Consider the following 18,402-nt stretch of genomic DNA (forward strand, 5'->3'; position numbering starts at 1 on the left):
TTTATTATTATGAGACATTCTTAATCAGATCAGGATCACAATTTTTCCAAGGTACAAGACTAGATTTCATGCATTTCCAGTAGCATGAAATGAAATCCAGAATTATGATTGCCTGAATAGGATTTTGAAAAGAAAAAGCCTACACATTTAATTTGAAGAGATTGTCACATGGGGAGTGCGAACGGTCCCTGTGTATCTTGGGGGTGTTTAAAAATGACTGTACCTAAAATTTGCACTTAAATTTTAATAACAAATTATGCATCGGTCAAATCATGCTCAAAGGACACGTGCCACTACATATTAATCCATGAGATTGCGTGTTAAATATCATGTACGCGAAGGAACTAAGCCCGACTTAAATCACACTTAAATCTTTGAGAAATACCACCCCCCCCCCCCGAATATGAGTCTCTGCGTGAGGTCCCAGGGGGGCCAGTCAAATATGTTGCTGTACACACGCGTGATCAAGTAATTTCCAAACACCCCCTAAACGAGTTTTTCTCTGTGTGCAAAATAACCCCCTAAACAAGTTTTTTGCGGGCTTTATTTACACATTTTGGCCCCTAAACAAGTTGTTGCCAGAATATGACCCCTAAACAAGTCAGTTTTTCTACTTGCTAACAATAAGCTTAAAGAGATAAAACTATATTCATGGGTGCATGCCCCCCCCTGGCAGTTAAGGTTAAAACACCACTTTTCAGAAACGAGGAGAAAAAAAAAACAAGGGGAAAAAGCTTGGGGGAAAAAATACCCTAACACATTTGGCTAGTCTTATAAAAAAGCTTTGGAAAAAAAGATACCCTAAATACGTTTGACCCCGCGATTGACAATTTGACCAGTCTTTCAAAACCACCCTTTTTTCTGAAAATTTGTGTTTTTGATACCCTTTACAAGTGCACGCGCGGCCCGCGCCCAAAACCGTAAAAATACCCCTTTCAACGCATTTTTTGGGTCACGCGTGTGTACAGCAATATATTTGACTGGCCCCCCCCGGGCGTGAGGTCATGTTGTGGGTCTCTCTAACCGATCACTGACGGGATACATCACAGGAAGAAGACAACAAAAGTTTTGTAATTTTTAATATTTTTAATATGAATATAAAATAAAGCTTTCTTCTTTCAAATTCATAATCTTACATAAGCAGATTGTAGATTAGTATATACACACAATTACAAAGTGACTAACCATAAAATATTGCAAACATTCAAGCATATTAGATATATATTCAGCATAACCCCGCACACAACCAGCCTTATTATGACAGTCTGAAAACAAAATTTCCCAAAATTAATATACATGTATGCATTTTTCATTATCATGATTCAACATACAAGAAGTATTATTCTTGTATGATTGGTCAGAAGTTATCATGCGATAAAATAATTATAGATCCATCAAGGCACTTTGTTCCACTCTCACTTAAATTCACACATTATATACATGAATACAATTTTGCAAATCTTTGGTAAAAATAAAATTTGTCAGGAATACTGACAGAGGAATGTGAAACCGCACCCCATAGAAGCAGGGTTGGACGGAGTTGGAAATACTGCCTTGATAACTTTTGAGGAAGATGGAAAAATAGTTAGAAATGCAAGAAAATACTATGAAAATGTATTCTTGAATATTTTCAGGTGTTACCAAGATGTTTCTCAAGCATATTCTAGTATTTCCCTGTACTTCCCAGCATTTACAAAGTTTTTCACAATATTTTCGCAAAATTGCCATCACCGAATGGAAGTGGGAAACAGAGAAAATGCATACCATAGAATAAAAGAAAGAAATAACAATTTTGTAAAGTCTGCACCTAGTCCCAGCTGAATACCGACCATTTTGTTTTTGCTACGATTTGAAATTTTCAAAGTGATTTGAAAATATTTTACAGAAATATTCATGTTTTGTACATGATACATATCGCCACAAATGTGTCTGAAACTTCAACATGAGGAAGCTTCTTTTAGGAGACTCATGCTCACATGGACCCGAAAAAGCAATCAACAATGGTCCTTTAAATAATGGAAGTCTTATTTTGCAATACAGTACCAAAATGTTTAATCCCTTGAATTTCATAATTTCATGGGAGCATTCCCATGAAAGGACTTGTCGGATGTTTTATCCGATAAGTCTTGTTTATTTACCAGGAATTACCATGGTAACAGTGCTTCTCAGCCACTCAAAAATCAAGGAAAGTTTTCACATTTGACAACTTACGAGACAAAAATGTTGATGAAACATTCCCCCGTTTATGTATCAAAATAGAGATATACAAAGAATGTCTATATCTAATTACTTGCTCATTGGTGTAGAATAAACAATTTTGATGTTTTCAATCCATTTAACAATTTCAGGATTTTAGTCATTCATTTCCACTTAATATTATTAAAATTGTATGAAATATACTGTTGTAATAAACACTGACAAATTACGTGTGATAAACTCTTTCTTCTGAATTATTTTCTGCGATCTAAATCCTGTTTTAATACATAGAATTTGTATAGCACACTTCCCATCTTAATTAGATGCTCAAGGCGCTTCACAGTAAATTACAAAAAGGGAGAAAAAATACATAGGAAGTTCAAACTACACAAGGATAGCCCTCAATATAGAGATGGTTGTCTGTCAAAAAGCACCATTATCAGGGTTCCCAGTTTTGGAAAATCCTTGAAAAATTTGTGGTCATGGAAAGTCAGGGAATTTGGAAAATTTGCGAAAAGTCATGGAATAGCATTTACCTCTTGGCTATGGCAGCTTTCCAGTTTGTCATGTCTCGCAACTCTCATACTCTGCTATTATAATTGGTGTTCATGATTTCCATTTTTCCCAGTTTTGTGACATCCTAACTCCATGGACGTCATGGAAAGCAGCAATTTAGTCATGGATGTCTGTTTTCAAATTTCTTTGGGAACCCTGATTATACAGGTACGTCTTCAGGTTTTCCCTGAAGGTGGTTGCTGATGTTTGGGTTTTTGAAACCCTGTGGAAGATAATTCCACAAAAGTCGGTCAACTGCATTTATGGACAAATTTACCATCAAAATGTTTTTAAGGGTCCTATAGAAGAACGATTTTCAAATTTGGAATGAAAGGTTCAGAATGAAATTTTTGCATAAAGTTTTTGAATGACAATAGCTAACTTTTTTAGACGGGTATTAAAAGGATGTTTAATCAGATAGTAAATATTACCACAAGAGGTTGGTAAATGTGACTTTCTACCAATAATATGCTTCTTCTTACCGGGTATATATAATGATCACTACACCTTTATAAGATTGGAATGTAAGAATGGTTGTCCAGTATTCATATAATCAAACTTAAAGACAGGCTTTAAAACATAGTCTCTTCCATCTATTTGGTCATTCCTAGAGTTGTCTATTCTGTGTACATCTTATACAAGGTCTATAGAGAACCGAAGCCATGACGTCACAAAACATATTTTGTTTGCATTTCAGGGTTTTCCATACATCTCGGCAAAGCAGGATGAAAATTATCCATACCCCAAATTTGGTGGGATTCAGTCCATGAAGGCCCCAAGGTGTGCCCGTATGAAGGCTCGTGGTCGGGCAATTAGGTATATCTGACCATACGAGAAAATGGCCACCTTAAATATCTCGAAAAATCAGATTCAGTTTGTCCGACCATTTGAATTTTGCTGCGATTTTCACAAAACATCGGATAAACTGGACCCGACCTTTCCAGGATTTAGGGTGTTCTTTTCTCAAATGGTCTGGTAAACTGGACCCCACGTTTCGGGAATTTACTGGGCCTTTTTCTCCAATGGTCGGGTTTGGCGACTGCCCGACCCTGACGCCACAACCCGATGTGATGACACAAAAATCAATGTAAATTCTCCTTCTTCTTCTGTCTTGTGGTGTGTTGGCAACCAGTCAAAAAATGACTATTTTTGCCACTGCTTTGATTTGGAGCCTTTTTTGAGAGGATGAAAAGCTTCTTTCCCTTCATCCTTTTTTTTTCTTTTTTTTCCTGGTTCTAAATAGTTGTGAATCAGGCCAATTTAATCTGATTTTTTATTGGGGCTCATTGTGTATTCATTTTTCCGTCCCTTGGGCCACCATGAACCACTTCATGTCCAAATGGTTGTTTTGAATGTGTTTCATCATGCTCTACTGAAACATGCTCATGAAAATGCTGAAATGCACAAGAAATTAGATACTTGATGATATCACACTTTTGGGACTCTTCTTTGTCTTTTACAATCTCTTTCAAACTATCTATTCATAGCCTTTTTCACAGCTCTCCTTGCCTCTTCAATCTCATCAAACGTGACAGGCTTTCCGATAATTTGCTGATGGATCTTCTGGAAGAAAGGAATGAAGGCAAGATATTCCACAAAATCAATGCTGCCATTCCCATCCTTGTCTATGGTGTTGTGGATGTAACGGACGGCCTCCTTGTCGACCGCGATGTCGATGCCGGTTGAAACCGTGATGATGAACATGATCTCGTCCATCGCCAGACGTCCGTCTCCGTTCTGATCGACAGCATCAAACATTTCCTGAAATAAATCAAAGGAATAAAAGAAGTCTTTTACGAACACATAGAATCAGCCAATATATTACATTTGGGCTAGCTGAGGGTGTTTTGCCCCCAAATGTATGATATCTCTTGTAAAACTTGGATGAGCAAAACAACATCTTCTGGGCTAGACAGAAAAATCATCTTTGAAAACACAAATCTATGGTTGGTTTCCTTGATAAGAATGTAACATTTTTCTTTGCAAATTCTATTTTTCTAAATCAAACCTAATAAAAGCATATAATATTTTTCTTTGGGAAAATATTACTCCTGCCCCCCCCCCCCTTGACATATACCAATATCTCTTCTTTAAGCCCAATTATGTTACAAACTACAGAAAAGCCCATCAAGGTGTTTTTAAAAATATGAGTTTTACAAAGTTCATCACAAAAAGGTTAAATGAAATATTCATGTTAAATACTTTTAAACAACTCGACAAACCAGCTTTCATTTGGGTTGAAAATGCATTATATATGTTGGAAACTGAGTTGCCTTTATAAAATTTATGTAATGCACTTTCCATCCTAATTAGATCTCCCAAGTGCTTCAAAACAACTTGACAACGACAAAACCACAAAAAATACATGAATGGTTTAATACTTTTTACAATGGATGTCCGACAGAGAACACTCTCATACAGATATCGGCATTGGCGATGATCCCAGGAAGAAGGGGAGGGATGAAGGGGCGAATTGGACTTGTCCCCCCCCCCCATATCAATTGCAATTCTGTATAGCCACCTATGGATATCAGTGTGTGTGATGGTTTAGAAAGTGGGACCACCAAGTTCCCACCGTGAACTGAATAATATCAAGACTATGTTTACCTTGTAAGCTGTTATATGAACAGAGAGCCGGTTCAAGTTCAGTTCTAACGGTGCGGCCTCTGATGTCACCTCCTTCCCGGTCAGTTTGTCATTGAGGGCAGCAACCGTCACAAACTCACGCTGGTCAACAGTTTTATCCTTGTTCAAATCAAACACCTGTAATGAGGATAAAATTAATGTTGGTGAGATTCAAGAGTAGGGGTATTTGGAAAAGGATCAAATATCAAAGATTAAAAAATCCATATTTTATTGTTCGAAATAGACATCAGAAATGAAATACTCTAAAAATTTGTTTAGCCCAATTGATCGTGGGCCCGGCAGCTGCTGTGCAGTGCCAGATCGACGAGGCTCTATCCCTTTAATTGTTAACGCCAAACAGGGTAGCAGCAACTCCCACCCTTTAACGTCTTTTGGTCTGACGCGGCAGGGGTTTGAACTCCCGACCTCCGGTTGTGAGACGGATGCTCTACCAACTGAGCCAACACATTAATCTGGCGATCTCCATCCAGACACTTCAAACCTGAAGAATCCCAACTTTGAAGAGGTGGTTCTCCATACTGGGAAATCAGATTGGGGGATAAGTGGATGCATTTTTATTATCCTTTATTTATCAATGATATTATGTTGTATTAGATTTTGGGATTTTCATTTTCGTTTAAGCACAGGAATTGAGGAATGGCCTGCACCTGCTTACTCACTCGTTTCATGTAATTTCTGTCAGTCTCATTTTATCCTTGTTTAACATCTTACTATCTAAACCTAAGTGCATGTCTTCACAGAAATCAAAACGAAGGCACTTGTCAGGAGCAATCTTTGAGTTACTTGCCTTAAGTAGATGGCGAATATCATCCTTAGAAGTAGTGGAATGCATCTTTTTAGTGAGTTCTTTCAGAGTAATCTTCCCATTTCCGTCAGAGTCCAGCTCCCTAAACTTCTGGCTGAAGATTTCCCGTTGTCTGCTACTGATAAAATTGTACACATCCTCCATCTAATATTTGGGGAAAACAATATACAAAAATACAGTTACGTATTGATAATTCACAAGTAATCTGAAACATTCAGTTGATTTATAAAAGAAATCATGCTTTTTCTCTTCCTCCAAATAGTCTCATTCTTTGACTTTATTTATCATTAATTCTGAACTAGCAAATTAAAACTTACATATTGCTCTTGTATATGCGTTGAAAATTAAATTTAAGTTTTGCCTTCAAGAATTTGCTTTTCTGCTGGAAATGGTTAATCAGATGATCATTTTTAGCCAAAATTAATTCAAACTGACCCACAGTGAGTATGGGCTGTCATTGACAGTGTAATATAAAGACCTGTCTCACAAATACATTTGATATTACTATAGATAGTATAGTGTATATTTCAGTGTAAATTTGCCTCTAATTTTATTCATTAAGGGGAAAAAATTACTTGTTATGCTACTTGCTGACCTGATTTTAGGATATAAATGTGTTGAGTAGCGAATAAATGTGTTGTCATGCAAGAGTGCCTATAAGACTACACTACACTGCTATACTGCTAGTTTAAAACTAAACTGCACAAAATGTTGCATTTTGGGTTAGAAACCAGAATTGCTCAGGACTTGAGATGAGATGACTTAAACTTCATATGTGTCGATTGAAACCTATTGATACATGCTCAGAACCTGCATATAGCCACGATTAAACTACATAAACCTTGTCTAACAATGATAATCAACTTGTCCTGTCTTAACCCCTGGATGAGTATTAACATTGGATACTATTGCCTTCATAGGGCTGATCTCCGAAAGCAGCGGAGGGAGAAAGCAGGAAGAAGAAGGTGCTACACAGAGCTGTTGGATCGTATTGGTTTGTAGTTTCCTTATCATAGTGAAAACAAAAGAAAATGACTAAGTTAAGTCTCTGAAAACCTCAATACCTACTAATATCTCTACACAAAATACATTTTAACACCATTTAAAGTGTTCACTAACAAAAATACCTTGAACTTGATTTTCCTAGCCTGTTTGAGAGCTCTTTCCTTTTCTGCTTTATCCCGGACTCGTTGGGCGTCACTCTCTTCCACCTTAACCGCATTCTTTGCTTCTTTCCTTTCCTCCCTCCGCTGCAGAGCCTTCCTCCTCTCCTCGTCACTCCTAGCTCTGGCGAACACACCGCTCTCATAGTTCCCATCCTGGTTGCTGACATTCCCCCAATCAGATGCATCAGAATTCACCCTTGTCACCTGACCTATGTCATCTACTTCCTGGGTCAAGGTATCCACCTTGTCTAGTTTACTTTCCAGCTGAGCGATCTCCCGGCCGTAGCTGTGGATTGGCTTCCCGTCTCTATCGCTCGATGTTGGTGCCTTGGGATCACCAAAGTCGGTCAGGTATACACTGTCAAGATTGAATAAGAACACACATTTCTTACCTAAATTCCCTGGTTCTCTGTGCCATGGAAAACAGACGAAACTCACAGAATTCATGAAGAATAGACTTCACAGAATTTTTCATGGAAAAGAAAATTTTTAAGCTAAACAGGAAATAACAAAATAAAAGTCATAAAAATTCGAGCAAAATCCAAAACAAAACGTGAAAAAACTTGGCAATCAAAGTTTTTTACATTGTATAGCTTGCGTTTGCCAAGCTTTTTTTTTTTTTTACTTCCACTATTCGCAAATGGTTTCTCATTTACAGGGAGAAAGAGGTCCTAAGAAGAGTCAAATAATTTTCAAATACATCAGTGCCAATATCTAAATGGCAATAATGCAGGCATAGATAGAAAATTACAATATAAAGATACAACATATAGACTAGAGAAATGGGGGGAGACAAAAGATGAACACATGGTATGAACGAAAATAATAAAGGAGAAAATGTAAACAATGTATTGTGCTAGAAGATCTTTTGTCAACTTACTCTGATTTCTTCATGGTGCATGGTGTCTTATCAAGTTTTAATCCTGGAGCAATACTGTATGAATCAAATAAAAACAGAGAGAAAAAAAAAACCAAATATTAAATCCCAAACTATTAACTGTAACGGAAGAATGACAAGAGGGTTTGGTCAGATTTCGCCCCCGAAATGCTCAAAAGAGCCAGGAACATCTCCATTCACTGCTTACTTAAAGCTTATCCAATGTTGGATATTTAGGTAGTCAGTGAATAGTAACCCTTGAAAATTATATTTTTTTTGGTCTGAGCTGAAACAATTAAGAAGTTTATGAAAAAATGACCACTGGACACTTGCCACTGGACTATAACCTTACTTAAATATGTTGTACTTTTCTGTCATTCAAAGTTTGTAATAGCTGGAAATGTTTCTTAAATGATATGTTTCTTTTTTTTAATAGAATTACGCTTTTTGATTTAGCGCATTATATCAAATATTCATTGAATTGCATGTAGGCCCCGATTAACCAGAGTGATGCCAGGGGGAGCAGTGTCCATCCCTCAACCTTTCTTACAAGCATAAATTTCATGCTTGTTATGATCAAGTGTCACAGACAAATCTCGTTAAAAAAAAACCACGAAATATATAAGAAATTAAGAAAACAATTAAATACATACTGTAGGAAAAAAAAACCTATATTCTTCAGAAAAATTACATTTAATCAGTATCACCCCCCCCCCACAAAAATGATCATTCTTAGGTTAATTATATTATAATGGCATATTAATGATTTCATGCATATCTTAGCATTCAATATTTCACAGGTTAATATAAGCAAAAAATTTTCAGTGGGATTAACAATACAATTCTGTATATCACAGCATGCATGCCAGGGCCCTGTCTTACAAAGAGTTACGACTGATCCAATCAATCGTAACTCTATGGAAATCCACCAGGGTCATAATTTTTCTACAGGAAATTTGCACGATGTCCTTTGGATGCAACATTTTGGGCACCTAAAATACGTAGCTTCTCTTTTTGGGTAAAATATTGTGGGTTTTTCTGGAATGTTGTGGATTGTTTTTGTTATGTAGAATGTGAAGTTTGATGCTGAAAAAATATTTGAAAATACACACACACATTTAATATGGAATTGTTTTCAGGGCATTTATTAAAACAATCCTTACAAGGTGATAAAATTAAATGCATGCTGACAAATAACAGAACAATTAAATGTTTCATTCCAAACAAAAAATTCAATCATACATTCAGAAAAAGTACTCACCTTTCTACCTGTCTTTCTCCAAGAACTGGATGCTATTGATATGTCAAAGGTCACACAATAAGGAAGCAGAGAAGAGGGGGGGGGCAGACAAAATAAAACCAAAACAAACTATAGATGCTAACAGACTACAAACTAGCAGTATTTGAAATGCAGGTATGGTAACAATGGGAGGGGAATTAAAGACAAAATTAATGAGAAGAGGAGAAATTGGCAAGACTGAAAGGGCAAACTAAAAATATTAAAGGTATAATAGAAAGAGCATGGCATTAGACTTTTAATGGCAAACCAAATATAAAATGGCAATGGCGCTAAGAGGAAAAGGCACAAAATCACACAATATCTACAAGATTGCTATGCAAGGTTATTTGTTTTTATCAAACTACATGTACAGTTAAACATTAAAATTGGCCAAAAGAACAAGCAAGGATTTATTGCTATTCCTAGGGGCAGAAAATTTAAAAGAAACAAAGGAAAAAACAGAGAAAACATATTAAACTCATATCTGAGACAAAAACAACAACAATCCCATGAGAATCAAAGTTGCAGGTTGACAGACACATTATGTTACAATTAAATTCAAATATAAATCAGAGTTCCCTATAAAAATTTGTTCTCTATAAAAGTATATCTTCCAGAAGAAAGAGGGAAATTAGATTTCTAAAAATATTCTTTTTACATGAATTGAACTAAAATAAAAACGTGCCAAAATCAACACAAAATTTATACTGAACTTTGCTAAATATTTATTTTGAGATGACAATTGTTGGAGCAAATATGCCTGTGATCAAAATAAGCTGGATAAAATTACTATCAAATTTTCAGCTTTACTTCTTATTGGCCTTTTAAAATTCTGATATGTAACACACAATCATTTAAATGTAATCATTAGCTTGTTTCTTCATCAGATTATTAGCACAAATATGGATGAATAAAGTAAATAATGTAAGAATTTTTAAAATACCTTTGATGTGACACTTTCTTCTCCATCATTGTGAACTTTATCTTGACATTCTCCTTTATCCTCATCACCAAGCTGACCATCCGATTCCTGTATGGCATCACTAGAAGAGAGTCTGTTCAAGGCATCATCTCCGCCTTCTCCACCTCCTATCTCTTCAACGTCATCTTCTCCCTCTCCATGGCAACCATCTGCATCATCACGATCTTGACCGTCTCCATGGCGACCATTTGCACCATCACCCTCTCCTTGGCAACCATCTGCATTATCACCATCTCCATGGCAATCATCTGCATCCTTGATCGCATCACCAGATGCCAGTCCTCCTGAGACACCAGCAGCATCCCCGCCTCCTCCTACAAGTGTTCCTCCACCATTTCTGCATTCCTTGTTCGCATCACCGTCTCCATCACCACCAGTTGAAAGCTGCCTCAAGGCTGCTCCTTGTCCATCTTCTTCCAATGCTCCTCCTTCATCAGTTCTTCCATCCGACTTTCCATTCTGCCTAACTTCATGTCCACTATCTTTCTCGCACTCAGTCCTATCTTTCTCATCATGTTCTGTCTCTCCGGTTCTATGAGGGATAGCATGTTGTTCTTCTGATGAGTCCTCCGTCCTACTGGCACCTGCAATCTGGTTCTCAGACGAGTCTCCTGCTTTCCTGTTATGGGAGTCACTGTCCACAGAACTCTTCTTCCCATCTTCCTTCATTGTATTTCCATCTAGAATGCAGGAAAAAGAATTAAAGATAATTCAAGGAATATGTTTTTCTTTTATTTAACATCCAGAACATTAATAACAGTAGATGACTACTGAGATGTGAGCTGACATCATTCCTAAAATGTGAATGCTTTAATATTTCATATGTAATATGCAACCTCATTGAAAACTAGGCAGTTGCTTGCAAGATGAAAGTATGATCTGACCTAGGCCTGGGTCGGAACGGACCGAATACCAGAATCCGTACGATGTGTGCAGGTTCCGGTTTTTTTTTCGTTCCAGTATTCCAATAAAACAATGTAATACACAACAAATAGTTTAACATTTTCTTATTCTGAATATCTTAACATAATTATCGAGCACGTATCATTCAGTCTAACCAATCATAACCCAATTTTCTTCCTTACATTTCAGGTGACCACCGAGAAAAATATGATGAGAAGATAAGAAAAGCTTTCCGATGTTAACGTGGCCATCTTGTTCTCTTTGTTAGTAGCTAAGCTACAAGACGCATATAGAGGGCGGCAGACTCTATATGCATCTCCTAGCTTAGCTTGTAACAAAGAGAACAAGATGGCCACGTAAACAGTTTTTTCCCGTCTTCTAATAATATATATATATATATTTTTTTTTATGAATGTTTCTTTAAATAATAATAAAATCAATTATTGTATAATCTGTGGCTTCTTTGTACTTCCCTGTTCGTGAATTCATTTATCGGAATACCCGATTCCGACTGGCGCAACACCAGCGGATTCCGGAGCAAAAAACTCTGACATGACTCAGACCTAATCTGACCAATTAGGTGATGTGTATAGGATGTATAGGATGTTCTAACATGCCTATCCATATACAGGTTACAATGGGGGTGATGTCCACGAGAGTCAAAGTGACTTACAATTATGATTAAGTGCATGCTTAAGATATTTAACAGGCAATCTCATTTACTTAATAGGAGATAGCATGCATCTGCTAAGCATGGTCTGGGCCCCGTCTTAGAAAGAGTTATGATTGATCCAATCATTCCCAACTGTATGGAAATCCATTCATACCATGATTTTTTTCTGCAGGAAATTTGCACAATCTCCTTAGTAAACAGAGAGAATCACACTGAATCTTCTAGAGAATGATGAATGCATGAATAAACATCGTATCAAGAAAATATTTCGAACAAAATTTGCATTTTAAATGTTGACATTCTTGGCCATCCATAGTGTTGTGGTTGATCGGATCAATCGTAATTCTTTGTAAGACGTGGCCCTAATCAGTGCCATAGAGGGGTTTCTACCAGACTCACAGCTTGGAATCTAAGTGTGACTAAATTTAGTCACACTCGTATCTTTGTGAAACACCCCTCTCCAGAACACTTAAACCGATTTTAAGCTACTGTTACATCATTGTGAAACCGCTCACTTGTCTTCCAAGACAGAGGAGTTACATTACCTTGGATTCTGGAAGACATCTGACCTTGTGGAGTCCCTTCATTCTGATTTTGGTTTGACACTGCATGACCTTTGACCTTGTCACCAGAGTGAGTGACCCCACTTCCTTCTACGGTAAGATCAATGTTAGGAGGAACGGGTGTGCAGCGAGGTGATCCTAACGGTGACCCAAGAGGTGATCTCTTACTCTGTTAAAAATCAAAATAGACTTCTTCTACACAGTTTTGTATGGTAACATGACTAAAGACCATCCAGTGAAATAGGGACAGAGAGAGACAATTTTCCTGAATTTTGTTTCAACTGATATCTAAAGGAAAGTCGGGTAATTTTCCTGTGATTTTAGGTCAACAAAATATTTGATTAAGTTCAATTAAATTTGATTTCTTTCTTTCTTTCATTCATTCATTCATTCATTCATTCAAGAAAGTCAGGTAATTTTCCTGTGACTTTAGGTAAACAAAATATTTGATGACGTTCAATTACATTTGAGTTCATTGATTAATTAATTCATTCATTCATTCATTCATTCATTCAAGAAAGTCCGGTAATTTTCCTGTGATTTTAGGTAAACAAAATATTTGATGATGTTCAATTAAATTTGATTTCATTCATTCATTAACTTGTTTGTTTGTTCATTCAATCATGTAATGTGTGAATGACAGACTTACCCTGCTTTCTGTTAACAGACTAGATTCAGTCAAACTATGCACACTCCTTCCGCTTGAAAAACCACTGAATAAAACAAAAGGGAATGAGAAATAGTCAGCTTTGTAGGGGTAGTAAAGGGGTATAAAGCCTTTTTTAAATCCAAACAGAAGCATACCAACATGAATCACTTGATTTAGAATAACAATAATAGTGCATTCAGGGCGCGACAAACCCGCTTGCCCGGGGCAAGTAAAAATGACGTGCAGGCAAGCATTTCTCAAAGTCAATTGCCCGATCGGGCAAGTGGTTGTTTTGGAAATAAAATATCAGTAGACCGTAGAACGTTATTTACCGGTCACAATATTTAGTTTGATATGCATATTTGAACTTTTCAACTTAAAAAATAAAAATGTATGACATGATGCAAAAACAAAACTTTTACAATTGATACCTCTATATAATCAACATATAGGGGGTGGTTAGAGAGAGAAATAGAGAGATAGAAAGATAGAGTGAATGGGTAGAGGAGGGGCGGGGAGTGAGGGAGAGAAGAGGAGAGATACGAGAGACAATGAAAGGAGGAAAAAATACCTAGGAGAGAGAAATAAAGGAGAAAAGTGAAATAGAACAAATAGTGGAGTGAGACACAATAAATAAAATAATCTGGTTGTTTTACCTTGTAGCTCTGCTATTGTTTCGAACCCTAGAGAAGTCTTGTAGTTTTTGTAATTCAACATCGCTGACATCATACCTGCCCTGCACCGGGAACCCTGATCCACAGAGATAGTACAATCTATCAACTCGGTGAGATAGGATCTAAAGAGTTACACGCACAAAAGAAAACATTGAAAATGAAAGAAATTAATAATTGTGCATGATATTTCCAACATGATTTATATATCAGTTTCAAAGCATGAGAAATAGAAAAAAGATATATGTGAGGTAGTATAAATGGTAGAAAGATGTATTACAAATATATGAACGCAAACAATGAAGAATAACAAAGAAATGGCTTCTACATCAACATACAAACCTTCAAAGATCAACAAAGAACATGAAAGGCAAAATGATCATTACTGCAATTACTTAAATACACGAACGAATAATTCAAATACAAAGACAAATATGTGAATGATTTAATATTCATGTAATCACATCAATATTTTTATAGTACTGACTGATCTGTTTAGCAAAAGATCATATTGTAACCAATCAATAAAAATATTTGATTAGAAATAGTACAAAGGGCACATCATCAAGATTATGCAACTCAAAGTTTACCATTTTATTCTTTTTTTTTCCAGATGCTTCTTTTCTAATAATTTGTTTCTACCGCTTAATCAAACTAAAGTATGCTTCAATGTTTTTGCTTGCTTTTTATTTTGGTCAAACCTTCGATATATTTTTCTTATTTTCTCTTTTTATTAAATCCAACTCTACACCAGAGAAAACTTCCCCTTAAAATGTGATGAGAGACTTGGCAGAGAGAGAAAGTGTGTATTGGGGCTAAGAGAAACGTTAGATGTGTCAAGATACCTCTGACTTTCGTTTCATCGTCCGTGTGATATATAGGTTGGTCTGCTCCTCTTCGAATCTATGAACCTGCTCCTTTTTGGGCAACGAGGGCGCATCATACTGTGGATAGGACTTGTGTAGAGAGCTGATAGGTATGAAGATAAAAATATTTGTGATCACGGTTATCTGTGGTATCAAAATGAGCAAGCAGAAAACTCTACTTGATAATGGAATTGACAATACTGTTGCAGATCATGTACATAAGCCTATATACACTACCAGTACAGTATTTTCAAATTATTTATTTTCCTGCAATAAGAAATTACAAAATAAAAATGTCTCACCTGGCGATTCCAGGTCCAAAGTTTTGAATTATTATACTCAGAGAGTCAAAATTATCATTTTTAAAAAGAAAATTATCGTACAATGTTAAAGTTCAATGATTCAAAGGAAAAATACATGTAAGAACAAAGTGGGCCTTTGCAATCCTGTATCCCATTCTGAAATCAGGTCAATCATTATTCTAATTGTTTTCTCAATTTTCAGTTTCATGATGGAACAAAAAGGTCTTTCAAAATTGCGAGCGGCTGAAGAGTGCAAGGAAAATTTTCTTTAACCAGAATCAAGATTATGAAAGTTAAGAAATAAATGTCCTATCAAGAAACATATAATCATTGTAGAAATGATGAAATTCTTGAACAATTGTACTTTTCTCATACTATTGATTGTACATCGATTGTACAGAGGATCGTACCAATATAATGATTATCGTACACCTGACAATGCTGGTCTCACCTTTGAGAGCTTTGGCGTCCAGTCTTTGATGAGCCTAGATATCGATCACTACTGATGGAAATATTCTTCACATTCCTTGGTGCGCTGGTCCCTGTACGTGAGCTATTCCTCACTTGTGGAAGGGGAACTTGCTTCATCCTGGTGCTTGAACTGAGTAAAAAGGTTTCAAAATAAATACCAGCTCTGTTACCGATTTCCATATATGACTTTGTACAGAATCCAATATAATGACCAATCAAAAGTCTGTATACATGTAAGCAAAAGGATTCTGGAAGAAACTCTATTCTACAATTGGTGAGAAATTAGCAAAATGTGCAGGGCCTTCTAACCAGATGTTGGGTCAATAATAATAATACACTGTCCAACATTTGCTTATCTGTGTTTGCGATCTTCATTTTGATTGTTTTTCTGCTTAGTTTTCCGGATTTCAGAAAGTTCAGTTTATGATGTAACTCTAACAGATCTAAATCAGGGATGATAGTGACAACTTATACTTATAGACTTTCTCATGAAATCAGTATACTTTACTAAAACATTCACTTATCTTTAAAACATTGACTATGTCATACACAGGATTTATATACCATAGCGCACTTATAAATCTCAATTACTCAAGATGCTTCGAGGCAAATTAACAATAAGAAAATAGAATACAAACAATAAAACAAGTAAAAGAATATATTTCAGGTAAACAAATTTAACAATGAATGAAAATATACAACTACTGATCTCAATATAGCAAAATGTATAAACTTCATCAGTCATGGAAGCCTTTCATGAAGACTTTTGTCAGCGGCAAATGTTATAAGCTACTGATAATCCTTGTATCTGATTGGCTAAGAGCAAATTAATCAGTGAAAGGCACTGACAGAACTCTTCATGAACAGCTCCCCCTTGGCCCTGTTGGCTTAAACAGACATCTTTAATCATACAATTGATTGTGTCTTTATTTGATTTATTTGATTTATTGATTTCCGTTTCACAACATAAGCATGATAAGTATAACAAAACAAGGTCGAAAATAATGCAAGACGTAATAAAATATACATAACACATAATCTTAGATTTAAGGAACACAATTCAATAAATAAAATTACCTTGTATGACAATTGTATTTTAAAGTAAAACGGAGGGTCTTGCCGAAAAAAGCAAAGCTTGTACAAAAGGCAAGCCCCTAAATAAACTTAGTTACATTACAAAAAATAGCATTAGGGAGAGAGGGGGAATGTGAGGGGGAGAAGAGGGGAGGGACAGAGAAGTGCAGGGTACATAACATAGAAAGAAAGCGGGCAGCAGGAGCAGGTACTTTGGCTAGTTGCAATTTTAAGAAGAAAACAGTAATAACAAATAATATTCAGTTATTCAGCATGATCTGCTTGCAACGAGTATTGCAATATTAACATTTTTTTCAGTTTGCGTTTAAAAATATTTATATTAGGGGATTCTTTAAAATCTTGAGGCAGAGAGTTCCAGTAGGCAGGCCCGGAAAAGACAAATGAATTCTTTGCAAATAGAGTTCTTGTTAATGGGAGATGATAATATTGTCGTTGCCTTGTTGGGTAACAGTGTACGGATGCATTTTTATGGAACATATTTGAGAAAATAGTGGGGAGATCGTCCTTGCTTAATTTGAACATAAATTGACTTAGTTCGAAGAGATATATGTCACTTACTTTGAGGATGTTATTTTCAAAAAATAAGATATCAGTATGTGATCTAAAGTGTGTTTGAAAAATTATTCTTAGAGCTTTTTTCTGGAGAAGTAATATTCTATTTAGTTGTGTTTGTATTGCACATCCCCAGGCAATTATTCCGTAATTAATATATGGTAGAATAAGTGTGTAGTATAGTGTTAACAAAGTTCGAGAAGGGAGAAAATGTTTGAGTTTATTAATAATTCCAATATTTCTAGAAATTGTTTTACATGTACTATCGATATGAGGCTTCCAGGATAATTTGTTGTCGATAAGGACACCCAAGAATCTGGTAGTGGAAACATTATTAAGAACGAAATTATCAAAGAAAATACTGTCTGGTAGAGTATTGATTTTATTACTAAAAAGCATGTAGTTTGTTTTCTGGTGATTAAGCGAAAGTTTGTTGGCCTTGATCCAATCTGTAACATTTGTTAGTTCAGAATTTATGATTCTAACGAGTTGGTTAATATCATCATGGGAAAAGAAAATATTGGAGTCGTCAGCAAAAAGTATAAATGAAAGTAAATCTGATGTATTTTTTATATCATTGATATAAGTAATAAAAAGAAGTGGGCCTAGTAGGCTACCCTGGGGGACACCGCAAGTAATTGGAAGAGTAGATGAAATGTTATTATTTACTGATACAAATTGGGTCCTATCAGTGAGGTAGCTCCTGAACCACTCCAAGGCCTTCCCTCTAACTCCATAATGACGTAGTTTATGAAGAAGAATTTCATGGTTTATAGTGTCGAGGGCCTTGGAGAAGTCCAGGAAGATACCGACAGTATGACAACTATTATCGATGGAAGTGGTGACTTTATTAATAAATGATAAAATTGCATGGGAAGTACTATGGTTTTCACGGAATCCAAATTGGAAGTTTGAAAAAATTTTGTGTAATTTGAAAAAAGCACTTGTTCTGGTATGGACAAGTTTTTCTAGAATTTTAGAAAGTGAGGTTAGTAAGGATATCGGACGATAGTTGGAAACGAGTTGGCTATCACCCTTTTTGAACAGTGGGATGACTTTGGAGATTTTCATGTTATTGGGGACCCGTCCAGTGCTAAGAGATGTGTTAAAGATATGTACTAATGGGTCAACGATGGCTGCAATAATTTTTT

General features: G+C 36.0%; 1 protein-coding gene across 6 annotated transcripts in view; it reads right to left on the reverse strand.

Annotated features, from left to right (window-relative positions):
* Positions 1-1,066: 1,066 nt before the first annotated feature.
* LOC129278896 (uncharacterized) overlaps positions 1,067-18,402 on the reverse strand; it is a 33,947-nt gene continuing 16,611 nt past the window's right edge. For all 6 annotated transcript variants that reach the window (XM_064094927.1, XM_064094925.1, XM_064094928.1 and 3 more), the window contains 12 exons: positions 15,585-15,734; positions 14,811-14,934; positions 13,951-14,090; positions 13,295-13,358; positions 12,628-12,814; positions 10,468-11,186; positions 9,507-9,538; positions 8,249-8,302; positions 7,330-7,726; positions 6,185-6,346; positions 5,359-5,514; positions 1,067-4,512 (listed from right to left, as the gene is read on the reverse strand). In XM_064094927.1, the coding sequence (XP_063950997.1) occupies positions 4,225-4,512; positions 5,359-5,514; positions 6,185-6,346; positions 7,330-7,726; positions 8,249-8,302; positions 9,507-9,538; positions 10,468-11,186; positions 12,628-12,814; positions 13,295-13,358; positions 13,951-14,090; positions 14,811-14,934; positions 15,585-15,734 (2,473 nt within the window). In that variant the 3' untranslated portion in view covers positions 1,067-4,224. The remainder of the gene's footprint in view (positions 4,513-5,358; positions 5,515-6,184; positions 6,347-7,329; positions 7,727-8,248; positions 8,303-9,506; positions 9,539-10,467; positions 11,187-12,627; positions 12,815-13,294; positions 13,359-13,950; positions 14,091-14,810; positions 14,935-15,584; positions 15,735-18,402) is intronic.

The sequence above is a fragment of the Lytechinus pictus genome, chromosome 2 (genome assembly GCF_037042905.1).
Source record: "Lytechinus pictus isolate F3 Inbred chromosome 2, Lp3.0, whole genome shotgun sequence".
Classification (NCBI taxonomy): domain Eukaryota; kingdom Metazoa; phylum Echinodermata; class Echinoidea; order Temnopleuroida; family Toxopneustidae; genus Lytechinus; species Lytechinus pictus.